This window comes from Coregonus clupeaformis, chromosome 19, assembly GCF_020615455.1.
Source record: "Coregonus clupeaformis isolate EN_2021a chromosome 19, ASM2061545v1, whole genome shotgun sequence".
Taxonomy (NCBI): domain Eukaryota; kingdom Metazoa; phylum Chordata; class Actinopteri; order Salmoniformes; family Salmonidae; genus Coregonus; species Coregonus clupeaformis.
The window spans coordinates 26,239,104-26,263,827 of NC_059210.1; the positions used below are offsets into that span (position 1 = coordinate 26,239,104).

The 24,724-nt window shown below is 42.9% G+C and overlaps 1 protein-coding gene across 1 annotated transcript in view; it reads right to left on the bottom strand.

Annotated features, from left to right (window-relative positions):
- LOC121531765 (cytosolic carboxypeptidase 4) overlaps positions 1-9,269 on the bottom strand; it is a 154,449-nt gene extending 145,180 nt beyond the window's left edge. Inside the window, exon 1 of the mRNA XM_041837199.2 lies at positions 9,088-9,269. Coding sequence (XP_041693133.2) covers positions 9,088-9,163 — 76 coding nt within the window. The 5' untranslated portion in view covers positions 9,164-9,269. The remainder of the gene's footprint in view (positions 1-9,087) is intronic.
- Between the last annotated feature and the right edge of the window lie 15,455 nt (positions 9,270-24,724).

Sequence of the window (24,724 nt, forward strand, 5' to 3'; positions counted from 1 at the left end):
GCTGGTCCTGTAGCAGGGTGCTAAGCAGACAAACTCGGACAGACGGGAATCCTTGGGCGGAACAGAATGGGTTGAATGATGTCAGGTTGGGATTACCGCTGTGAATTTAATGGGGACGCAAAGGGCACTCTGAAGTTCATGGGCTAAAGAGTTGGCAGTAAGGTGTGTGGGTGAGAGTGAGGATTAAGGTGGCGAAGGGAACCATGGGAGAGAGCCAATGCTTCATAGACCACAAGGGGTCAGGCTGAAGGACACATGGCTTGATTTCATCCCCCACACCCTCACCCCTCTCACCCCCAAAAAAAGATGTACCCTGTGTTTAGTTTTTCTCTCTCCTCTGTTGTTGTCTAGTCAATGTGCTATGATCCCTACAGGCAATACATATAAATACAGAATAGTCTGGATGCAACTCTACTGTACATGGAAAACTATTCCTATACTGGAAATAGAATCCATTCATCTCAATGGAGCATATTCAATAACCAAATAACATGCTTTGAAACATTATCTAGCTGTAAGCTGTTTCTAAACATAAACGGTCAACACAACAGAAAATCCTGAAATAAAGAGTTAATAATATTCCTTTCTACTGTATAGTGAAAGGTGCATGGATGTAACCTTGCCAGCCATTGACTTGCAAATGCAGCAATAAATCAGAAATAACTTAATGAAAGCAAACAGATGGAAAATAAATGAGCCACTGCCTAACGCCAAATGAGCCAGAGAAAGACCGGCTCCAGAATGTGTCGATCTGAGGGAGAGGGGGAAGGAGCAAGAGAAAGAGAGAAAGAGAGGGTGTTTTGCATATGTGTGTGTGTGTGCAGGTGTTTTAAGTGTATATGTGCTTGATGCCTCCTGTACGTGTTGGTGGTGTCAGAATGGAGACGCCAGTTGGGTTTAGAAGTCAGTCATGTTTCACCCTGGCCCCCCTCCTGATGACACAGGCCAGCAGCCCACTGGGCTGGCAGGGAGATGAAACTGGCCAAGCCGAGATGGAACCAGAGAAGAGAGCAGCCAGCTGCTAGGACCAGATATAACTTTATTACACCGCAGCCTTTAGAGCACGGACCAGGTACAGGCTCTTTCTCATGTCAAGGAAAAAACCAAAGGAGGCCAGGTACACGAAGGAGGCCAAATCTACAATGAACCTGTATGAACCCACAATAAACCTGAGGGGGGCTGTAACGAGAAGGCTGCATAGTGTAGCCTATGTTGTAACATACTATATAATTAAAGTGAGGAAGAGGATTAAAATTAAGCTATTCTTTGCCAAATTACATCTGATATTCAAAGGGAGACAATTACATAAAAAAATTGACATGAGATAACAGGGGGATCCAATGAAAAGATAATCTGCTGTGATAGTGTCATAGAAACCTGGTATTGGACATACACTAGATAAGTGGTGTGCTCTTAAGTCATCCATGAAGTGTGTTCTTCCGCCTTCTAAATGTAAGGGCATAATTTAGCCATCAAGTCCTATTAAACAGTCTTCAGACGCTTGAAAAAAAATATATAGTCTGTTTAGGAGACTATCTAACAGAATAGTAGTTTATGAAACAGAGGAAACAGTGTACCTTTGCCCCAGTGCTATGTCGGTTACTGACACAGGTGCAAAAGGATTTGTTGTGTTCAGTGGTGATTGCCCCACCTGCCCTGAATGACGGGTCGCCACTGGTTGTGTTAAGATTAAACATTATAGTCTGACAATTATTATTAGTTTTCTTTGCTACAGTGGGCAGCCAATTTGTGGTCATGCACCAAATGGATGACCCTAACATTTCCATAAAACAGGAGAACTTTATATGTAGACACCTCACATCTTATTAAACATTAAGCTGTGCTCCAATTACAGTTTGGCCTGTGAAATGTGCGAATGAAATTCATCTTTATTCCCCTTACACCAAAAAGGACATTGAATACAGTCATCAAGTATATGCAGGCAATACAATATAATGGTAACATGAGTTGCAGCGCCGTTTGTAGCATTTTGGAGGCCCTAAGCAAGATTTGGTTGGGGCCCTCCCACCTGGTGGGCAAAACATTTTAGTGGCCCCGCTATTGGCGGCGGAGAGAAAAATTTACAGTTTTGAAGTTAATGTCCTGCAAAGCTGGCTAGACTAACTTAACTAGCAATTGAGTGACTGACTGTCAGTGATTGACAAAACATGAGAAAAACTGCTGATGCACTACCAAATTTCAAAATGCTACTATCCTAACTAACAGTAAGTTGAGACCCGACTGAGTTCCTAAAAACAAAATTGGGGGTTGGGGCCCCCCTAGTGGCTGCGGGGATCTAAGCGGCCGCTTTTGTCGCTTAATGCATATAAACAGCACTGATGAGTTGTATAATTCAGAAATGTAATAGACAGTAGAGCCAAGTTGTCTCTATAAAGCTTAATTCATGCCTCAAAATAAAATAATGTTGTCCAGCTAAAGTATGAAGCCTAATATTTCACATAATTTTGAGCCATGTAATAGTTGTAGGCCTAGTTGTAGCCCAGTTAGCGTTGTAGCCATGCTAGCATTCAGACAGTCCCTCTGCCCTCGTTGCCCTCCATGACCAGCAGCACCCAATAAAAAGCCCTGTAAAATAACACCGATGAGTAGGTTGTCTCGTCATCTGAAAAGTTACGGTCTGAAAGGTACACCATCTCCAGGGCTACTCACTTTTTGCTGTGAAACACATCTTGGCGGCCATTATATCCAGAGGCCCCATTTCAACCATCATCACTCTACAATAACAGCTAAGACTTAAATCACACTCATGTTTCCTAACGATGAACATAACACACTAAGGGCTCTATTTTCGGTTGGCGGTAAGTAGGCGCAAGTGTCAAACTCCGATAGTTTGCCATTTTGTCATGTAAAAACTGGCACATTGGCATTTTCAAGGCCTTACGCCAGGTTTGGTAATTTATCTCGGTTGCGCTGAGGTGGGAGGGTGGAAATATTTTAGGTGTGTCCTTAAAAACGCACGCCAATATGCCAATGTCAGTGTGCACAAATAGGGTTATTTAAGACCGACCAAAAGCTGGTCTTAGCGGTAACACAATTGGTTATGGTATTGATTATGCCAGCGGAGGCACACACAGTAGCCTTATGTGCATCACCAATGTATCATTAAAATATCACAAACAGAAAAACACCCTTTTTTATTTATATTGAACATTATTTTTGTCCAGCTTCTGTGAAGCGTTTGGACTCATTCTGTGCGATGCCCATTGCATGAAAGGTGTCAGTGACTGTAAGAAGTGTCGTATATGATGAATGGTGGCAATTATCGCTGTCAACAAAGAGTCCGTTATGCTGCATCATGTTAGAAGTTTTATTCATACCACGAGGTTACAGCATAAATTACAGACACGCGTTGTCCGGAGAACGACTCCTCAAGATTGCTATGGCCGTTCTAACGTCTCATCGTTTAACCCCTATTTATAAACAATGCAAAAAGGGGGGTGACTCCCTCTTCTGGCCAATCACCAGTCTCCCCTGTCTACAACCCACCTCCTGTCTGTGGTATGTGGTATTACACCTAAAACATTCCCTCTTGATACTACCATAAACAACATTCTATTTCTTCATGAAAAACATTTAACAAAGGCATAATCTTCAGATACTATAGAAGCCTGCTAAGGAACATGACGTTATTTAAAAGACTGCTTATTGTTTTTCATTTATCACTTTGTCAAATATGAATCTTCCACTTTCCTCTGTTGGACCTAACTGTCAAATCGCGGCAATTCCGATGGCTGCCCATGGTGCTGAATCCGCTTGTAGGCTATATTTGCCTGTTTGTTTGTCTACCTTTCACATGGTAAAGTCACTACTGGCCATGTCAACCGCGATGGCAGGCTATAGCTATGTATATTTAGGAGCAGTAACGGTAAGTGGACATTCCCCCTTTGGTTCTTTTTCCAGCTCCTGTGAAAAGTTTGGATGTGCGTAAAACCCTCCATAGTCTACGTTGTCTTAGACCTAATATGCCCACAGGGAGCAATTATGGTGCCTGTAACTGTATTTAGCCTATTTAAAACAAGTTGTTGTTTCGTTTTATTAGAATTTGATTCAAATTATTCCGTCTTTTTAGGTCTTATCAATAGTGAATGTAATCTTGCTTATTGACAAAGTTTGGCATGTCCATGGCTCAGACATAATGCATTTTACAGTAGGCCTATATCAGTACGAATGCTATGTTAACAATATATTGAAGCCATGTAATTACTGTTCAAAAACCAGTTCAACATATTTAACAAATATGGGATAGGCCTACATTCTGTTATTTGGTTTCTGTAGGCTATTTAACAAACTAGGCTATAACAGACTAACATTTGAATTGGAGTTGATGACAATGCGATATGTAAAAGACCATAAATACACAACTTGAAGCAACCACATATTTAGCCATGGAGCACATTCTGATTGGCCAGTGAGGGGTCAACACACCTTCAAATTGTTTATTCATTGAAACCCAGCACTTTCGTGCCACCGCCAGCTACTGCGGCCATAATTCTGTTCGTGAAAATAGCAAAAATATTTCTGACAGACCCACGAACCTACAGCGCTACCACCAGTGAATAGATTTACCATTGAGTTGGGTTTGTTAAAATAGACCCCTAAACAGACAGGCGTCAAATCATAAAGGATGTCCACTCCTAAATCTAACCTACAACCTGTGGCTGAGAACGAGTAGGAATTTGCACGGGGGGGTTGTGGCTGTAAACGTCAAATGACTGCTTACTGCTTCAGAAATTGCTGAAAGATGTCCTGTATGTTTAGTATTGGATGACTATAAAATAGGGGTTAAACATCCAGTTCCTCAGGTCAAAATGTAAACTGATGACAAGGTGACCAGATGGTAATTTGTTGTTTTGGCTCCAGCAGCTATATTTAGGTCGGAGATTGAAACCTAGTGTCTGTCATAAAACAAAGCTGAGGACGAATGCCGTGGTATTAGGGGAGCCTTGGCATCATTAAGTTTCACTGGCTCTCTGACAGGTCCAATATCAGCAAATATCAACATCCCAAGAAAACCCTACCAATATTTCAGAAGAAATAAAGTAATTTGTCCCTTTAAAGCATTGTTTCCTTAGGTGACTAGTCCGTTGTTGAAAATAACTCAAGGAGGAGGAAGACGGTAAACTTGACCTTGAACTTCAGAGTGAAATTAGAAACCACTTCCAGGCTGTGGAGACAAATCTTTCCTCACAGAAGCACCAGCCAAGGCTATTAGTCTTATTAGTCCACAGTCGCAAAGCAGCGCTATCACATTGCTAATCTGCAGAGCCACAACAGAGCAACATCTTTGTCCAGTTAAGGTGCATGTATTAGAGGTAACCCAAAGCCTAATTAATTAGCACATCACAGGGTAAACCAGGACTCGTTCGCAGTGGGATATGATGATGAGACTGGAGGCTTCTTTCATCAAACAGATTCCTCTCAGAACGACACAGAGGGATAACTATGGCCCTGTGAATAATTTGCTATTAATAAGAAACAATTTGACCCTGGAGTTGAATTACCCCCGCACTGGTGTTCAGCGTTGGTGACACACAAGTACTGCCTTTTGGCTTTTACACTAAAGCTACCTAAATCCCTCTGTGGCACAAGAACAACAGTCATGTATTCAAATGACTCACTACTCAGTCAGAGCTAAAATTACCATGCTACCAGTGCTGTGCTCAAATCATGAAAAGATACATACCTAGAGGGTATCAAACACATTTTTCCCCTTCTCATATGTTTTTTGCAGTAGCAGCTTCCAGCAAAATACCAAAATTAATGTGAATGTAAACTTGAATTGCTGAGATAGTTAAAATCTTGAAACATGTCTGCTGTCAAGGCTAGATGCAATTTATGTCTTTCTAATATGAAATGAAGATACGTTGTTGAAGATTCAGTGTTAAGTTCAACGTTTTTTACTGACAGACACACACAAACACAGAACTCAATTACTTCTTCTTGAGGAGGAGTTGCTACCATTTCATAAAGCTCTCCTCCCTACAGCCTAGCGAATGAAGCAAGGTGACTGCCTGTCACAATAGAACTAAATTCCCTCCCCAATCCACACATACAGGGTCTATGAGTTATGACCTACACCTGTGGGACATGTAGTTCTTGGCATCTCTCTCGCTCTCCCTCTCTCTCTCTCTCTCCCACCCTCTCTCTCTCTCTCTTTCTCACTTTCTCTGCTGAGTCGCCTCACTCTCTGATGATATCTTTCTCTCTCTTGATCCCCACATGTTCAACAGCGCCTAAACACCGTCTTAAATACTTGACTCATACAGTAAAACCTAGTATAACCTATTTGTGACTTTACAACATACAATATAGAAACAGATATACCCATCAAATATAACAGGATCTGATAATGAAAGGGATAGTGCCATAGAAATGACTGGGTGGAAAGGAGAAGGAAGGGCACTTGTATTGCAATGCTTGACATTGTCAGCTTGCTACTCGGGTGCATCTGAGAACTGAGTTCCCAGTGAAATGAGTTCACAGAAGCCTTCTTAATGCATGGGCCTGTAAAGACACCAGACAAGATGATATGCATTTCCATACATACCCAGTACACTGGAGCGTGCAAAACGGAGAATCTGTATATAGTCCCAAGTGTATCTCCTAATAGCAACACACCATTATACTGCTGTTGTGCTAACGGATTGGGTTCCACCAGGAAGTTAATCAAGTAGAAGATGTTACAGTAAATATTTCCAAGTAGGCCTAATAGCCGGCACCATACTGTATATATACTGTAATGTACAGTGCCTTGCGAAAGTATTCACCCCCCTTGGCATTTTTCCTATTTTGTTGCCTTACAACCTGGAATTAAAATGGATTTTGGGGGGGGTTGTATCATTTCATTTACACAACATGCCTACCACTTTGAAGATGGAAAATATTTTGGGGGGTGAAACAAAAAAGAAATAAGACAAAAAAAAAGAAAACATGAGCGTGCATAAAGTCAATACTTTGGAGAGCCACCTTTTGCAGCAATTACAGCTGCAAGTCTCTTGGGGTACGTCTCTATAAGCTTGGCACATCTAGCCACTGGGAGTTTTGCCCATTCTTCAAGGCAAAACTGCTCCAGCTCCTTCAAGTTGGATGGGTTCAGCTGGTGTACAGCAATCTTTAAGCCATACCACAGATTCTCAATTGGATTGAGGTTTGGGCTTTGACTAGGCCATTCCAAGACATTTAAATGTTTCCCCTTAAACCACTCAAGTGTTGCCTTAGCAGAATACTTAGGGTCATTGTCCTGCTGGAAGGTGAACCTCCGTCCCAGTCTCAAATCTCTTGAAGACTGAAACAGGTTTCCCTCAAGAATTTCCCTGTATTTAGCTCCATCCATCATTCCTTCAATTCTGACCAGTTTCCCAGTCCCTGCCGATGAAAAACATCCCCACAGCATGATGCTGCCACCACCATGCTTCACTGTGGGGATGGTGTTCTCGGGGTGATGAGAGGTGTTGGGTTTGAGCCAGATATAGCGTTTTCCTTGATGGCCAAAAAGCTCAATTTTAGTCTCATCTGACCAGAGTACCTTCTTCCATATGTTCGGGGAGTCTCCCACATGCCTTTTGGCGAACACCAAACGTGTTTGCTTATTTCTTTCTTTAAGCAATGGCTTTTTTCTGGCCACTTTTCCGTGAAGCCCAGCTCTGTGGAGTGTATGGCTTAAAGTCGTCCTATGGACAGATACTCCAATCTTTGCAGCTCCTTCAGGGTTATCTTTGGTCTCTTTGTAGCCTCTCTGATTAATGCCCTCCTTGCCTGGTCCGTGAGTTTTGGTGGGCGGCCCTCTCTTGGCAGGTTTGTTGTGGTGCCATATTCTTTCCATTTTTTTATAATGGATTTAATGGTGATCCGTGGGATGTTCAAAGTTTCTGATATTTTATTATAACCCAACCCTGATCTGTACTTCTCCACAACTTTGTCCCTGACCTGTTTGGAGAGCTGTTTGGAGAGTCTTCATGGTGTTCATGGTTCATGGTCTTCATGGTGCCGCTTGCTTGGTGGTGCCCCTCGCTCAGTGGTGTTGCAGACTCTGGGGCCTTTCAGAACAGGTGTATATATACTGAGATCATGTGACACTTAGATTGCACACAGGTGGACTTTATTTAACTAATGATGTGACTTCTGAAGGTAATTGGTTGCACCAGATCTTATTTCGGGGCTTCATAGCAAAGGGGGTGAATACATATGCATACACCACTTTTCCGTTATATATTTTTTAGAATTTCTTGAAAGAAGTTATTTTTTTCATTTCACTTCACCAATTTGGACTATTTTGTGTATGTCCATTACATGAAATCCAAATAAAAATCCATTTAAATTACAGGTTGTAATGCAACAAAATAGGAAAAACGCCAAGGGGGATGAATACTTTTGCAAGGCACTGTATGTATCTGTTCCTATAGGTAACAGGAAGGATGTTGAAGCTTTGCTGCATTGGACATATCTTGGTATTAGCTTGGAGGATCCTGTTTCATCCTGCACCTGCATGCCTGCACCACCATTATTCAGATAAAGCATTTGTAATGTTGCGGCAGAAAGAAGGAAACATTTTTATATTTTAACTTCAACACAATATTAATTAGGTAATCAACTCTAATTGACAAGATTTCCATTGAAACTACTAGGCTATATATCAGTAAGCTAAATATTTTTGCAAGACCAGTGGTGGTTGCAGAGTTTATTGTGGAGACAGAAGGGGGAGAGGCAATGGGATGCAGACTAATAAAACTGAACCCATACATGAATTGGAATCACAGACTCTAAAAAAGTAGCATGCAAGCTAACATTGTGAAATTCAAATCTATGCTGGGATCCATGCTTGCACTGATACTAAAAATAATCATGTCTGTGACATAAAAAAATATGGTAACACTGTACAGTGTTAACAAAAAGGATACGCATGCAATATTATTGAATAAACCAAGAGCTTTGCATGTGTAAGTCAAGCCCTGACTCTCACCACTTCTCAATGAATGATTCGAGACCTGTGCCAAGTGAGGGATTTCAAAAGCACATTCAAGACATATCAAGGATACATACTGTATCAAGGATGCGTATCCTGCTTACCACTGCAGGAGTAGTTACCCAGCTCTTTCAGGGTTCCGTTCCAGGTAAAGTTACTGCGTTTGCTGAAGTTGTGCATGGCTTGTGCTGTGTCTAACCCAGAAGGGGAATAAAGGGTAAATGTAAAAGGGGGGCTCGGTCAGCTCTCCTTCCTCTCACTGCTAGGAGTGTGCGTGTCAGGGGCAGCCCGCCCGTTGAGCTCTGACCGGAGGAATGCGCCTGCTGTGTTTTAAAACGCCCTTGTGCGTTAACTCTCCCATTGGACCCCTTGTGCGTCAAACAGTGACATGGAAAAGTGAACTCTAGAGTGTACGGAGAGTAAATCACCCAAGCATTCCCTTGTCATCAAGATCAGCTTGTGGGCTTCAGGTTGTAGCGCACCGCTACGGAGCCTCAGTGTGTGTGTGTTAATCTGTTTAGTGAGATTTCTAAACTCAAAAGGCTTGCAATGCATGTGCCTTCCACACAACACAAATAGTATGCAATATGAGTAGACAGGCAACAAATGTTTCCTTTGAACTCAAGCTGTTTAGAATAGATGTTGGAAATATTTGTAAAATCATAACATAAGCTTATTCAATCCCATGCAAATGCATTGTGTTGATTAGGTCTATACCAGTGAATTGTGGCAGCTTGCAAAGGATATGACCATGACAACAATCAAAACAAACACGACACTAATGTACCAAACTATTTGTCCTGAACTTTCCAGAACCAGCAGGGCGTTCGAAGAAGACCATGGGCCTGTTCCATTCAGAATATATCTACACTCTTAGAAAAAAGGGTTCCAAAAGGGTTATTTGGCTGTCCCCATAGGAGAACCCTTTTTGAATCCAGGTAGAACCCTTTTTGGTTCCAGGTAGAATACTTTTGGGTTCCATGTAGAACCCTCTGTGGAAAGGGTTCTACATGGAACCCCAAAGGGTTCTACCTGGAACCAAAAGGGTTCTACCTGGATCCAAAACAATTTAATAGTTATTCAAAGGGTTCTCCTATGGGGACAGTCGAAGAACCCTTTTAGATTCAAGATAGCACCTTTTTTTCTAAGAGTGCAGGATTGAATCAGTCCTCAGTGTGAATGAAGTGAATGTTTAAAGCAGTGCTGCCTCAGTGACTAAACAGACACAGTCATAGATCATAACTCACTGCCATACCACCTTCATTACGGTCAGACTAGGTGCCAAGAACCACTGACAACAATGCTGGGAACGTAACGCAGAGCAAAAAAAACACAGTCATTCAGTAAATGTAATGAGAATACCTTGACTGAGAGGTCTAAAGCAGGACAACATTGCAGCTCTAGCTACTGTAACTATAGGCAGAGTGTTTCAAACAACTGCATGTCCTGAAGTCAGAGAGCTGAGCAGTATATCTTTACAGAGAGACCTAGGGCCACAGATTTACAACTGGCCGGCTGTCTCTCAACCTGTTAATTAACACTTTACATCCTTAGAATAACTGGGCCTGACTGATATGGATGCCATGACATCGCTATTAACATCATTCTCTCTCTCGATTTCAATCACATTCTATTTAATAGCTCACAATTCTTTGATCTGCATAATTACAGCAGGTTTTCCTCCTAGACTGAATGTTATTAAGTAGTGCCATAGGTCATGATTCATGACCCATGATGTTGCAGACTTTTGCTGTAGCAAACAAGGTTGAGTTGTCCTTTCAGATGGCATACAGTAGGCTAGGACTTAAGGCTGTCCTTAGCCCTGAAGGTTAATAAGGCTGCTGGCCCTAGTCAGTGGCCAGTAGGGAACCTGTAGACAGTTTAATCCCAGCTGCAGAGAGGCAGAGCAGAGCGATGGATGGATGCCCATGTGTAATCATGTCCTCCAGGGGTATCCCTTTTACACCCAATGCTACTAGCCTTCCAGACAGATTAAACTTCCAGCTAGCCATGGATGTAGGTTACACTGTGTACCTCCTGCATTTCCCACTGTGCAAACACATTGATTCTCATTGCAAATAGGCTCAAAATAACTCCTGATAAACTTGGGTAGCTAATATGCAGATCGTAGACCTTTCCTGCAGTACAAATGACCAAATCGACCTCTAGTGGCCTCATGGGTGGAATGTCATTAATATTTTACATAATTTCATAATTTATAAACATTATTGAATTTTTAATTTCTGAAAATCTGGTTTTCAAACGGTTTTGTTATATTTCAGTCTTCTGTGATGTATATCAACTGTAATATTGGGATGCAAACTCAAAATTGAATACATTTAAACTCTATATCTGTGTAACGCCCTGACATAGAGTTGGCTAGTTGGTGAGTCAGGGTGTGAATATTCTATGTGTGGGAATTTCTATGTGGACATTCTATGTTGTTGTATTTCTATGTTTGGCCGGGTGTGATTCCCAATCAGAGGCAGCTGTCGCTCGTTGTCTCTGATTGGGGATCATACTTAGGTAGCCATGTTGCCTACCTTAGTTGTGGGATCTTGTGTGTGGTCCTCTGTAGCTCAATTGGTAGAGCATGGCGCTTGTAACGCCAGGGTAGTGGGTTCGATCCCCGGGACCACCCATACTTAAAATGTATGCACACATGACTGTAAGTCGCTTTGGATAAAAGCGTCTGCTAAATGGCATATATTATTATTGTTTGTGTTCCTGTTTGGCTTGTTGTGTGTATAGCCCATAGGACTTCACGTTTTTGTTATTTTGTCAAGTGTTTATTTCTTCTAATAAACATGTGCGCATATCACGCTGCACCTTGGTCCAATCCGTCTCTCAACGACCGTGACAGAAGATCCCACCAAACAAGGACCAAGCAGCGTGCCCAGGAGCAGCAGACACCCTGGACACAGGTGGGGAAGACATTTTGGACTTGGGAGGAGATATTGGCTGGTAGAGGACCCTGGGCGAAGGAGGAAGCCCAGGCAGGAGAGGAGAAACGGCGACCCAAAAGGACTCGGTCACGAAGAAAGCCAGAGAAGCAGCCCCAATAAAAAAATTTGGGGGTGCACACGGGGTGGTTGGCAGAGCCAGGGTTCAGAGCAGAGCCAACTCCCCGTATTCACGCTAAGAAGCGTGTGACCGTGCAGGCTCCGTGTTATGCGGAGATACGCACTGTGTCACCAGTGCGCCTGCACAGTCCAGTGCGTCCTGTGCTAACGCCACGCACGTACCGTGCGAAGTGGGCATCCAGCCAGGACGGGTTGTGCCAGCTCTACGCTCCAGACCTCCAGTGCGCCTCCACAGCCCGGTACGGCCTGTGCCAGCTCCTCGCACCAAACCAGTGGTGCCTGTCGCCAGCCCGGTACGCCCCGTACCTGCTCCCCGCACCAAACCAGTGGTGCGTGTATCCAGACCGGTACGGCCCATGCCAGCTCCTCGCACCAAACCAGTGGTGCGTGTCGCCAGCCCAGTACGGCCCGTACCTGCTCCCCGCACCAAACCAGTGGTGCATGTCGCCAGCCCGGTATGCCCCGTACCTGCTCCCCGCACCAAACCGGTGGTGCGTGTATCCAGTCCGGCACGACCCGTGCATGCTCCTCGCACCAGACCAGTGGTGCGTGTTCCCAGTCCAGCTCCGGTCAGCGGCTCCACTCTGGAGCCAGAGCAGTCCGCTCCACCGGGGTCCAGTTCAGCTCCGGTCAGCGGCTCCACTCCGGAGCCAGGGCAGTCCGCTCCACGGGGTCCAGTTTAGTGCCGATCCAGGCCCAGACGTCAGCCCCTCTCCAGGTTTGGGGTCCCCCACACCAGGGTCCAGACAGGGCTTGGTGCATCGTGGGAGGAAGGAGAGGGGAAGCATCGCGCCGAGGTCCAGACCAGACCAGGGGTGCAACGGGGAGGCAGAGAGGGAGAGGTCGTCACGGCCGGAGCCGGAGCCGCCTCCGAGGCTGAATGCCCACCCGGACCCTCCCCTAATGAGTCAGGTTGGTGCGGCCGGAGTACGCACCTTTGGGGGGGGGGGGGGTACTGTCACGCCCTGACATAGAGTTGGTGAGTCAGGGTGTGAATATTCGATGTGTGGGAATTTCTATGTGTACATTCTATGTTGTTGTATTTCTATGTTTGGCCGGGTGTGATTCCCAATCAGAGGCAGCTGTCGCTCGTTGTCTCTGATTGGGGATCATACTTAGGTAGCCATGTTGCCTGCCTTAGTTGTGGGATCTTGTTTGTGTTCCTGTTTGGCTTGTTGTGTGTATAGGCCATAGGACTTCACGGTTTCGTTGTTTTGGTTATTTTGTCAAGTGTTTATTTATTCTAATAAACATGTACGCATATCACGCTGCACCTTGGTCCAATCCGTCTCTCAACGACCGTGACAATCTGACATGGTACAGATGTCTTCTTTTTTTTTAAGCCCATAACCATGTGTGTGAAGTGTATACTTTTGTTTCAAAGTAGATTTGTTTAAGACTACCAAGAAACACTCTGTGTGACCCTGATTTAGCCCACTGCAGTAAAAGGTTAAATAGCCAAATGCACTCATATTCTATAGTACTAAGCTCGCAAGATCATGCAGCTCAAGAAGCTAAATCCTCATACCAAGCACCAGCACTCTTCATAAATAAATCAGAGGAGTGTGCAAGGTTGTGGGAAGGCTATACACGATTCTGATGTTGTACTACAAATTATCCAGCTTTAACTTTCATAAATCAGTAGCAGCATAACTACGGAAATAACAATCACCAACCTCCTATAGGGGAAATGCTTTATGGTTAAAAATACAACAGAGACCAGTTCCATCTGTTATACAAACTGTAAGTAGGAACAGCAGCGAATTAATCGTAAATTGATGCAAGGACAATCAAGCACCATTTGAAATCTTTGACAAGCTTTGTATCAAAGCAATACTTATATTGCTGTATCCTCATGGACAAACCACGTCCTGACAGACAGACAGACATACTGTAACTTTGTATTTAAAGGCCTTCACAAGCTAATTGCAATGGCAGAATGTGGGGAGACATAAATGGCTGGGCTTGTTTCTCTGTCTAGAACTAAACTAGAGGTAATGCCACAGTTGCTCATCAATAAATTAACTGATGATAACAAAGTTGTTAATTCCCATTTTGAGACCTGTTTTTAATACTGTGTTACTTTCCCCATGGTACAGAAAGGATACTGAGATCCTTGAGAGGGCATACTTGTCAACCCTTGAGCTTAGCGAAAGATAACCTTGGTATGCGATGAATGCAGATCCGCATCTCAAGTTGCTGGATTAAAGGATTTCAACTGCTCTCATTGCTTTTGTTTGGGAAGGCTATCTGAAATGAAAGCCACATCTTCCTTTACTCATTTTATAAATCCAAAGTCCAATGTGTTAGAACAACATTGCTGGTGCTGATAATGAAGTGAAAATGACAGTGCAAGTGCTAGGATGGGCAAGGCAGCCTATCTGATCTCATGTCCATTCCTGCCCACTGTTCCTTTCCTTATGTGTCTAGCACTGGAGAAACTCCTCTGTTTTCATTTGGGATGCTTTGACTTGACGTGTTGCTTTTTAGCTCCTAGTTGACAAAGGGCCTCAACAGCGCTTCTCTATCAAACCCTGTTTTGGGCAGTTTTATTATTTCAAGTTACTATTAGCAGAATTGGTAGCCTCGTAATTACCAGACTGATAACAGAATGTAAGCTCGCGAGACTTCCGGATGGTTGTACGAGGTTATAGAATTGGAGCCATCTTTTTCCCCATTAGCCACCCAGTTTAATTACCCTTGTAACTGGAGCCTGTGATGGTCAGGGTAATGGCTCTGCTCTCTTTTTTTCCATGGAAGAGAGGGGAGATTTATGGAGGGGTGCAGGCAGCCCTGTATTCTGACGTTCAAAGCTGTCCATCACCCGGGATTGTAACGTGAGCAATCGGCCCAACACAGGACTTGGCATGCTCAGGATGGCTGAAATAGCATTTTCCATAAGGCATGAAGAGAGGGTCGTGAAATCCAACCACACTCTAGGCGCTGGGCCAAATGCTCCTCTGGCGCACTGCAACCTTCCCTCCCCCCCTGCAATCTTCCCCCACACAACTATTTCACACACACACACTCCACCTCACACAAACTTGGAACATGTGCAGCGAGGACTGAAAACACACGAAGCCTCTGAAATGACACCCTCTCTCAGGCCACTTTATTACATTTTACATTTTAGCCATTTAGCAGACGCTCTTATCCAGAGCGACTTACAGTTAGTGAGTGCATACATTTTTCATACTGGCCCCCCGTGGGAAACGAACCCACAACCCTGGCGTTGCAAGCGCCATGCTCTACCAACTGAGCTACAGGGGACATTTCATCAAGAGTATCATAGGTGCACACCTGTTCCAAGAGGAATCTGAAATACCATCAGCATTGGTTATGCCATTTGATATCATTTGATAACTTTTAAACAGGAATTGCATTCATTTTTAATTGTTTTAAAGCATAAACTCTAAACTCAAATTTGAGAAAATAATGCATGATTTGAGAGCAATGTAAGGGCATACACAAGATTCTCAGGATTCACTCAGGATTTCAAATAGGTTAAATAGAAGGATTAAAATAGATGTCATAATATCAGTTGCAATATTTAGAAATGGTTTCATTCACATGAGCTGAATCAGTTAGTTGGCCGTTGTTTTCAAATCGACATCACATGTACCATATGATCTATTCAAGGGATGGGCAACTGACAGCCCTCTATTGAAATTTGGTTGTGCATCAGTTTTTATCTTGTTACGTCAGTCACTGTCAGTCACTCAGTTAGCCCATGTCAGCAAAAAAAAATAAGTGATTGATAAGTTAGTCTAGCCAGCTATCTAAACTAGTAGTAATAATGATCGAATTACCGACCATGAGCCCCCAATTGATTTTGTTAGTCACACTCACTCAGATATCATATTAAAAACTGCAAACATTTCTCTCCACCCTATGACAAAATGTGTAGAATTGCATGAAGTTAGTTAAACATTTTCAAACTCTTCTCTCCACCCTATGGAAAAATGTAACTTAGGGCCCCAAAAGGCTGGGCCAGCTCTGACTGCATGTGTGGGTATGGATATGGTTATGTAGACCCCCAAGCCACTGCGTCCCCTCATGATAAGGTCAGATTTTTTGTGGCCCCCACCCCCATCAAATTTGCCCATCCCTGTGCTAGACCATAAGGCATGAAGTGATACACCTTATTAAAGTGATACACATTTATTGGGATATTGGAGACACATTCTTTAAATGAACACTGACCAAGCAATTAGAATAGTTCATGAAGATTTCATTTCAGCTTTTCTGTCATCAAGTTTTTTACAGGTATTATTTACTCTGATTCTGCAGTTCTATAGTGTTGAGACATGCAGGGTATCAAAGTCAAAGACGTGCATGAATAGCATGGCTTGGCTGGCACATCACAACTCTTGGCTCACGTCAGCACACGCAGCACGCATTTGATTTGCACTACACTAAACTACACAGCAGAAGGGAAACGAATGCTGTAAAGTGGGGAAAAAAAGTATTTAGTCAGCCACCAATTGTGCAAGTTCTCCCACTTAAAAAGATGAGAGAGGCCTGTAATTTTCATCATAGGTACACGTCAACTATGACAGACAAATTGAGAAAAAAAATCCAGAAAATCACATTGTAGGATTTTTAATGAATTTATTTGCAAATTATGGTGGAAAATAAGTATTTGGTCACCTACAAACAAGCAAGATTTCTGGCTCTCACAGACCTGTAACTTCTTCTTTGAGAGGTTCCTCTGTCCTCCACTCGTTACCTGTATTAATGGCACCTGTTTGAACTTGTTATCAGTATAAAAGACACCTGTCCACAACCTCAAACAGTCACACTCCAAACTCCACTATGGCCAAGACCAAAAAGCTGTCAAAGGACACCAGAAACAAAATTGTAGACCTGCACCAGGCTGGGAAGACTGAATCTGCAATAGGTAAGCAGCTTGGTTTGAAGAAATCAACTGTGGGAGCAATTATTAGGAAATGGAAGACATACAAGAACACTGATAATCTCCCTCGATCTGGGGCTCCACGCAAGATCTCACCCCGTGGGGTAAAAATGATCACAAGAACGGTGAGCAAAAATCCCAGAACCACACGGGGGGACCTAGTGAATGACCTGCAGAGAGCTGGGACCAAAGTAACAAAGCCTACCATCAGTAACACACTACGCCGCCAGGGACTCAAATCCTGCAGTGCCAGACGTGTCCCCCTGCTTAAGCCAGTACATGTCCAGGCCCGTCTGAAGTTTGCTAGAGTGCATTTGGATGATCCAGAAGAGGATTGGGAGAATGTCATATGGTCAGATGAAACCAAAATATAACTTTTTGGTAAAAACTCAACTCGTCGTGTTTGGAGGACAAAGAATGCTGAGTTGCATCCAAAGAACACCATACCTACTGTGAAGCATGGGGGTGGAAACATCATGCTTTGGGGCTGTTTTTCTGCAAAGGGACCAGGACGACTGATCCGTGTAAAGGAAAGAATGAATGGGGCCATGTATCGTGAGATTTTGAGTGAAAACCTCCTTCCATCAGCAAGGGCATTGAAGATTAAACGTGGCTGGGTCTTTCAGCATGACAATGATCCCAAACACACCGCCTGGGCAACGAAGGAGTGGCTTCGTAAGAAGCATTTCAAGGTCCTGGAGTGGCCTAGCCAGTCTCCAGATCTCAACCCCATAGAAAATCTTTGGAGGGAGTTGAAAGTCTGTGTCGCCCAGCGACAGCCCCAAAACATCACTGCTCTAGAGGAGATCTGCATGGAGGAATGGGCCAAAATACCAGCAACAGTGTGTGAAAACCTTGTGAAGACTTACAGAAAACGTTTGACCTGTGTCATTGCCAACAAAGGGTATATAACAAAGTATTGAGAAACTTTTGTTATTGACCAAATACTTACTTTCCACCATAATTTGCAAATAAATTCATAAAAAATCCTACAATGTGATTTTCTGGAATTTTGTTTCTCATTTTGTCTGTCATAGTTGACGTGTACATATGATGAAAATTACAGGTCTCTCTCATCTTTTTAAGTGGGAGAACTTGCACAATTGGTGGCTGACTAAATACTGTTTTTCCCCACTGTATATATTTCATGCTGAACACAAAAGCGTCATTTCAGCAAGCCATGACACCCACCATCTTAGATTGTTCTGAAGTTTCTGTAGTTAGAAACAGATAAGATTGGCATTCCTGAAACATTATTTTGTTGAAATGTAATTGGATCTGGGAGAAATTAAGCTAATTGATTGCACCCAAATTGGCCATTTTAATTTATAGGATTCAGATAATATTCAATAAATGTAGTACCCAACATCCGATTTGGACCAAACTTCTTCCTACCAATGAGTAAGGCATTAGGAATCCCCCCCCAAAATTGTCAAAAGCCACCCACGGACCCCCCACACCAATTCAACATCCACAACCAGTATACTGTACCAGTTCTCTATGTTTGACAAGCAGTATGAAGCTGCGGCTTGGAGAATTGCTTCTCCATACTATGTAATGTATTCCCAGTGAGATTCACTGATGGTTATTTTCCCCTGTTCAGAGAAATTTATAATTGAAGTCACTTATTTACCATAAAGAAGTGTGAAAGTGCCAGGTTTTGACCAGTAGATGCCGCTGTTCCTGCTATATCGCTACACTTTTTAAATCAATTTTTGTAACGTAGATGCAGGGAGTCAGGAAGCAAGTGCAGTTAGTGAGTTTAACAACAATGAACATGGAACGATACAAAAGTAGAGAAGCATCTGACATGGAAACACAAACAATACTACTTGACGACTACTAACAAAAGAGTGCTATAAGAAGGGTAAGTAATCAGGGAGTAATGAGATCCAGGTGCGTAATGGTGGTTGCCAGATGTGCGTGAAGATGGGTTGCCAGGACCGGTGGTTAGTAGACTGGCGACATCGAACGCGAGGAGTGGGAGTAGATGTGACAGTACCCCCCCACCCGACGCAAGCCAGGGGGATGGCCCCGAGGGCGAGGAGCGGGCCGGTCAGCGAAGGTGGAAATCTCGAATGATGTTGGGATCCAGAATGTTGTCAACTGGAACCCAACGCCGCTCCTCTGGACCGTACCCCTCCTAGTCCACCAGGTACTGGAGCCTACCCCCACAACGTCGGGAGTCCAGGAGGGATCTGACGGCATAGGCGGGGATTCCCTCGATGTCCAGGGGAGGTGGAGGGGTGTCGTGGGGGACAGCATCAGCCAGGGGACCAGGAACCACCGGCAAGAGGAGAGAAACGTAAAAAGAGGGTGAGATCCGGTAGTTAGAGGGGAGGTGTAATCTGTATGTTAGCTCGTTGACCCTCCGGAGGACCTTGAACGGCCCCACAAACCGGTGACTCAGCTGATTACAGGGCAGGCGGAGTGGGAGGTTCCTGGTGGAGAGCCAGACACAATCACCAGGATGGAACACGGGCGCCTCATTGCGGTGGCGATCCGCCTGCTCCTTCTGACGGCGAATGGCGCGCTGGAGCTTCACGTGAGCATTGTTCCACACCTCTTCTGTGCGCCTAAACCACTCGTCCACCGCAGGAGCTTTGGCGCGGGAAGGAGTTTCCCTGCTGGAGCGTTGCGGGGGGATTTGGATTGAACACAAACCGAACACGAATTGACATAGTGGGCTACGTCCTGTGCCAAAGTGGGCCACCAGTATTTACCATAAAGGGATTGGATAGTGCGGGTGATACCTGGGTGTCGAGCGGCGAGGGATGTGTGTGCCCAGGTCAACAGCCGATCTCTCACCCCTGTGGGAACGTAGATGCACTCTGGAGTTTGGTCCAAATCCAAAGGGGGAAAGTGACCCCTTGTTATACAACCATTAAAGGAAATGATGTACTTAGAAAAAGGTCAAAGATGTGTGCAATGCGCCTGGACACATTTTCACAGGCCATCTATGATGATTCTTCACATTTTCTGAGTAACTCACAATAAATCCCTGTCTCTATGCCTCAAATCTTTCACCCCAACCTCTCTCTACTGTTCTTAAGGGACAGAGCAACATAAACAACACCAGATGGCAGGATACAGAAACCACCAGTCTGAATTTAAATTTCACTGCTCCAATTACGTGTTTAAAACCTCCAAAAAGCCACACTTCTCATCTTTGTGACTTTTCAGCACTAACAACGTTGTTAATGTACGATCATTTAACATCAGATGCACTGGCTTTAAATAGATTACTTTTACCACACTTTTTATTTCATAGGTCATAATAATGCAATTAGACTGTTATCACCTAGTCGTTTCAAGTGAATTCCAGGTAAACCACATCAGATCATAAAGCAGTTCAAACATACATGTTACTGTTTAACACTGCACAATACTGTATATATTTTATTCAAGAGAGGATCAAGATGAGCATGTTTGCTGGGATAACTACCCTCTAGTCTACTGAATAGATTTGTAAGGGATATTGTCCCTGTGTGTATTTAACCAAAAAATATAATATACTGGTAAACAAAATGTGTTGATAAGGCAGAGTCAACATATTGTACAGAAAGATAATGGATAACCAGAACACCATTGTCAATCACAAATATGAGAATCTGCTCTCTAATCTGTTCACAAACCATGAACCGTGTCATGAAGCCTTTACGCAATAAACATTTTGTTCTGCAAAAACAATGTTGGTGCCAAATTGGTGTATAATATGGCAAACATGCAACTGAAGGTGCAAATACCCCTCCCAGCTGTTCAAATCTCTGCCTACTTCCATAGATGTATTTTGATGATCCATCTGGTACCAGATCACAGGCTGTTCTCAACACATTATTCAGTTTCACTGATAGCTATCATACATCTAAATATGGGACTGCTGCAAAACCACATCGAGCTCAATGACCTGACATTTGCTAATTTAATATCAACTGTGAGAGACAGCCCACTCAGCATATCTAACCTAACCTGATCCAGTGTGACTCAGAGAAGACCAATTTACTGCAGCACTATTTGGGAGCACATCTCAGTCTGATACTCCCACCTCCCTCTAGCAGTTTCATCAGATCTGCCAACAATGAAGAGTTGGGACCAAGGGGAAGGGCTAATCTCTGATTTGGGACTGGCTAACATACTTTGTCTCTATGTCCTCAAATGTATCCTCAATCACTGCCCTCCTCCCTTCTCTGTTTTTTTTTCATGCTATAATGGCCAAACAACCACTGAGGTTTGAAAATGGCTTGGTTGTATGTGTCAGTTTTCAGATAGATATTCAATTTGAATTAGTTCAGATTTCCCTATCTTATAATACTGATGTTGAAGAGCTTCAGTAAACGAATTGCTGACAAAGCAATATATTTTCAGATTATGAGGAATCTCAACAATATACAGTGCCTTTAGAAAGTATTCATACCCCTTGACTTTTTCCACATTTTGTTGGGTTACAGCCTGAATTTAAAATGGATTAAATTGTGATTTTGTGTCACTGGCCTACACACAATACCCTGTAATGTCAAAGTGGATATGTTTTTAGACATTTTTACAAATTAATTAAAAATTAAAAACTGAAATGTCTTGAGTCAATAAATATTCAACCCCTTTGTTATGGCAAGCCTAAAGTTCAGGAGTACAAATTTAGTTTAACATTATTTTTTAATGACTACCTCAACTCTGTACCCCACACATTTCATTATCTGTAAGGTCCCTCAGTCAAGCAGTGAATTTCAAACAGATTGAATCACAAACACCACAGAGGTTTTCCAATGCCTCACAAAGAAGGGCACCTATTGGTAGATTGGTAACAATAAATTAAATATCAGAGGAATTGACTCAGGGGTGTGAAAATGTATGTAAATGAGATATTTCTCTATTTCATTTTCAATAAATTTGCTACAATTTCTAAAAATATGTTTTCACTTCGTCATGATGGGATATTTATTGTGTGTAGATGGGTGAGATTTTTTGTGCAATTTTGATTTCAGGCTGTAACAACAAAATGTGGAATAAGTATGAATACTTTCTGAATGCACTGTAGATCCACACAAAATGTTTAGTTCAATGAAGAAACTCTGATGAGTGGTAAGATCAATCAATCACTAAAACTGCTCTCTCCAAAAACCTGAAGCTTGAACTATTTTACTAATAATAATGTGCAAATATTGTACAATCCAGGTGTGAAAAGCTCTTAGAGACTTACTCAGAAAGACTCAAAGCTGTAATCGCTGCCAAAGGTGATTCTAACATGTATTGAATCAGGGGGTTGAATACTTATGTAATCAAGATATACAGTGGGGAGAACAAATATTTGATACACTGCCGATTTTTCAGGTTTTCCTACTTACAAAGCATGTAGAGGTCTGTAATTTTTTATCATAGGTACACTTCAACTGTGAGAGACGGAATCTAAAACAAAAATCCAGAAAATCACATTGTATGATTTTTAAGTAATTAATTTGCATTTTATTGCATGACATAAGTATTTGATCACCTACCAACCAGTAAGAATTCCGGCTCTCACAGACCTGTTAGTTTTTCTTTAAGAAGCCCTCCTGTTCTCCACTCATTACCTGTATTAACTGCACCTGTTTGAACTCGTTACCTGTATAAAAGACACCTGTCCACACACTCAATCAAACAGACTCCAACCTCTCCACAATGACCAAGACCAGAGCGCTGTGTAAGGACATCAGGGTTAAAATTGTAGACCTGCACAAGGCTGGGATGGGCTACAGGACAATAGGCAAGCAGCTTGGTGAGAAGGCAATAACTGTTGGCGCAATTATTAGAAAATGGAAGAAGTTCAAGATGACGGTCAATCACCCTCGGTCTGGGGCTCCATGCAAGATCTCACCTCGTGGGGCATCAATGATCATGAGGAAGGTGAGGGATCAGCCCAGAACTACATGGCAGGACCTGGTCAATGATCTGAAGAGAGCAGGGACCACAGTCTCAAAGAAAACCATTAGTAACACACTACGCCGTCATGGATTAAAATCCTGCAGCGCACGCAAGGTCCCCCTGCTCAAGCCAGCGCATGTCCAGGCCCGTCTGAAGTTTGCCAATGACCATCTGGATGATCCAGAGGAGGAATGGGAGAAGGTCATGTGGTCTGATGAGACAAAAATATAGCTTTTTGGTCTAAACTCCACTCGCCGTGTTTGGAGGAAGAAGAAGGATGAGTACAACCCCAAGAACACCATCCCAACCGTGAAGCATGGAGGTGGAAACATCATTCTTTGGGGATGCTTTTCTGCAAAGGGGATGGATGGGGCCATGTATCGCGAAATCTTGGCCAACAACCTCCTTCCCTCAGTAAGAGCATTGAAGATGGGTCGTGGCTGGGTCTTCCAGCATGACAATGACCCGAAACACACAGCCAAGGCAACTAAGGAGTGGCTCCGTAAGAAGCATCTCAAGGTCCTGGAGTGGCCTAGGCAGTCTCCAGACCTGAACCCAATAGAAAATCTTTGGAGGGAGCTGAAAGTCCGTATTGCCCAGCGACAGCCCCGAAACCTGAAGGATCTGGAGAAGGTCTGTATGGAGGAGTGGGCCAAAATCCCTGCTGCAGTGTGTGCAAACCTGGTCAAGACCTACAGGAAACGTATGATCTCTGTAATTGCAAACAAAGGTTTCTGTACCAAATATTAAGTTCTGCTTTTCTGATGTATCAAATACTTATGTCATGCAATAAAATGGAAATTAATTACTTAAAAATCATACAATGTGATTTTCTGCATTTTTGTTTTAGATTCCGTCTCTCACAGTTGAAGTGTACCTATGATAAGAATTACAGACCTCTACATGCTTTGTAAGTAGGAAAACCTGCTAAATCGGCAGTGTATCAAATACTTGTTCTCCCCACTGTATATTAGTGTTACATTTTTCATATCTTTTTTACAAATGTTAGCATTTTTCTTACACTTTGACATTACAGAGTATTTTGTGTAGATAGTTGACAAAAAAATGACAATTAAATCAATTTTAATCCCACCTTGTAACAAAATGTGGAAAAAGTCAAGGGGTGTGAATACTTTCTGAAGGCACTGTACCTGCAGCAGTACAAATCTCAAGTGTAGCTAATTAGCAAGTACCAGTATTAGGGATGTTTCTCTGCTGCCCTCTGGCATTCAGGAGATACTGTATCATTTAAGTTATATACTAGTTCCTCCTAAAACTGCATTTTAGTTTATTCTCTAGGCCTATCTCTATTGGACTGCATAATGTACCTTGCTTGCTTATACCTCCTTTTGTAAGTGACTTATTCATTCCCTTGAAGATGTCTTTTCTGTGGATAAAGTTACGTTTTATTTACACTATATGCAAAAATATATGCAGCAGGGTACAGTTGTATGCCTACTTCCACTAGAGGGAACTCTATACTAGATTAATGCAAAATGATAGACATGAAGCCACACCAAGCAAAAAATAAAAATAAAATAAAAAATGGCTATATCAAGTCAACGTAGTGCAAAACATGAACCGAATAAAAATACCTACCAGAGTAACTAACATGTTGTATTTTTCCTTGTTAAATGGTTTAGCTTCAATGTTCATTCTCATTTTTCAGTTGATGTGGCATATTTTGTAAAAAGCCTTGTCTTTATAGTAATATCATGGCTAGGGAGAGAGGGAGTGCCCTAACATTTGTGGGAAGACATGAGGAAAACAATAATTTAAGACAAATTATAGAGGTTGCGGCGAGCGTTCTTACAAATTACTGTATCTCTGTACTGTCATTAATTG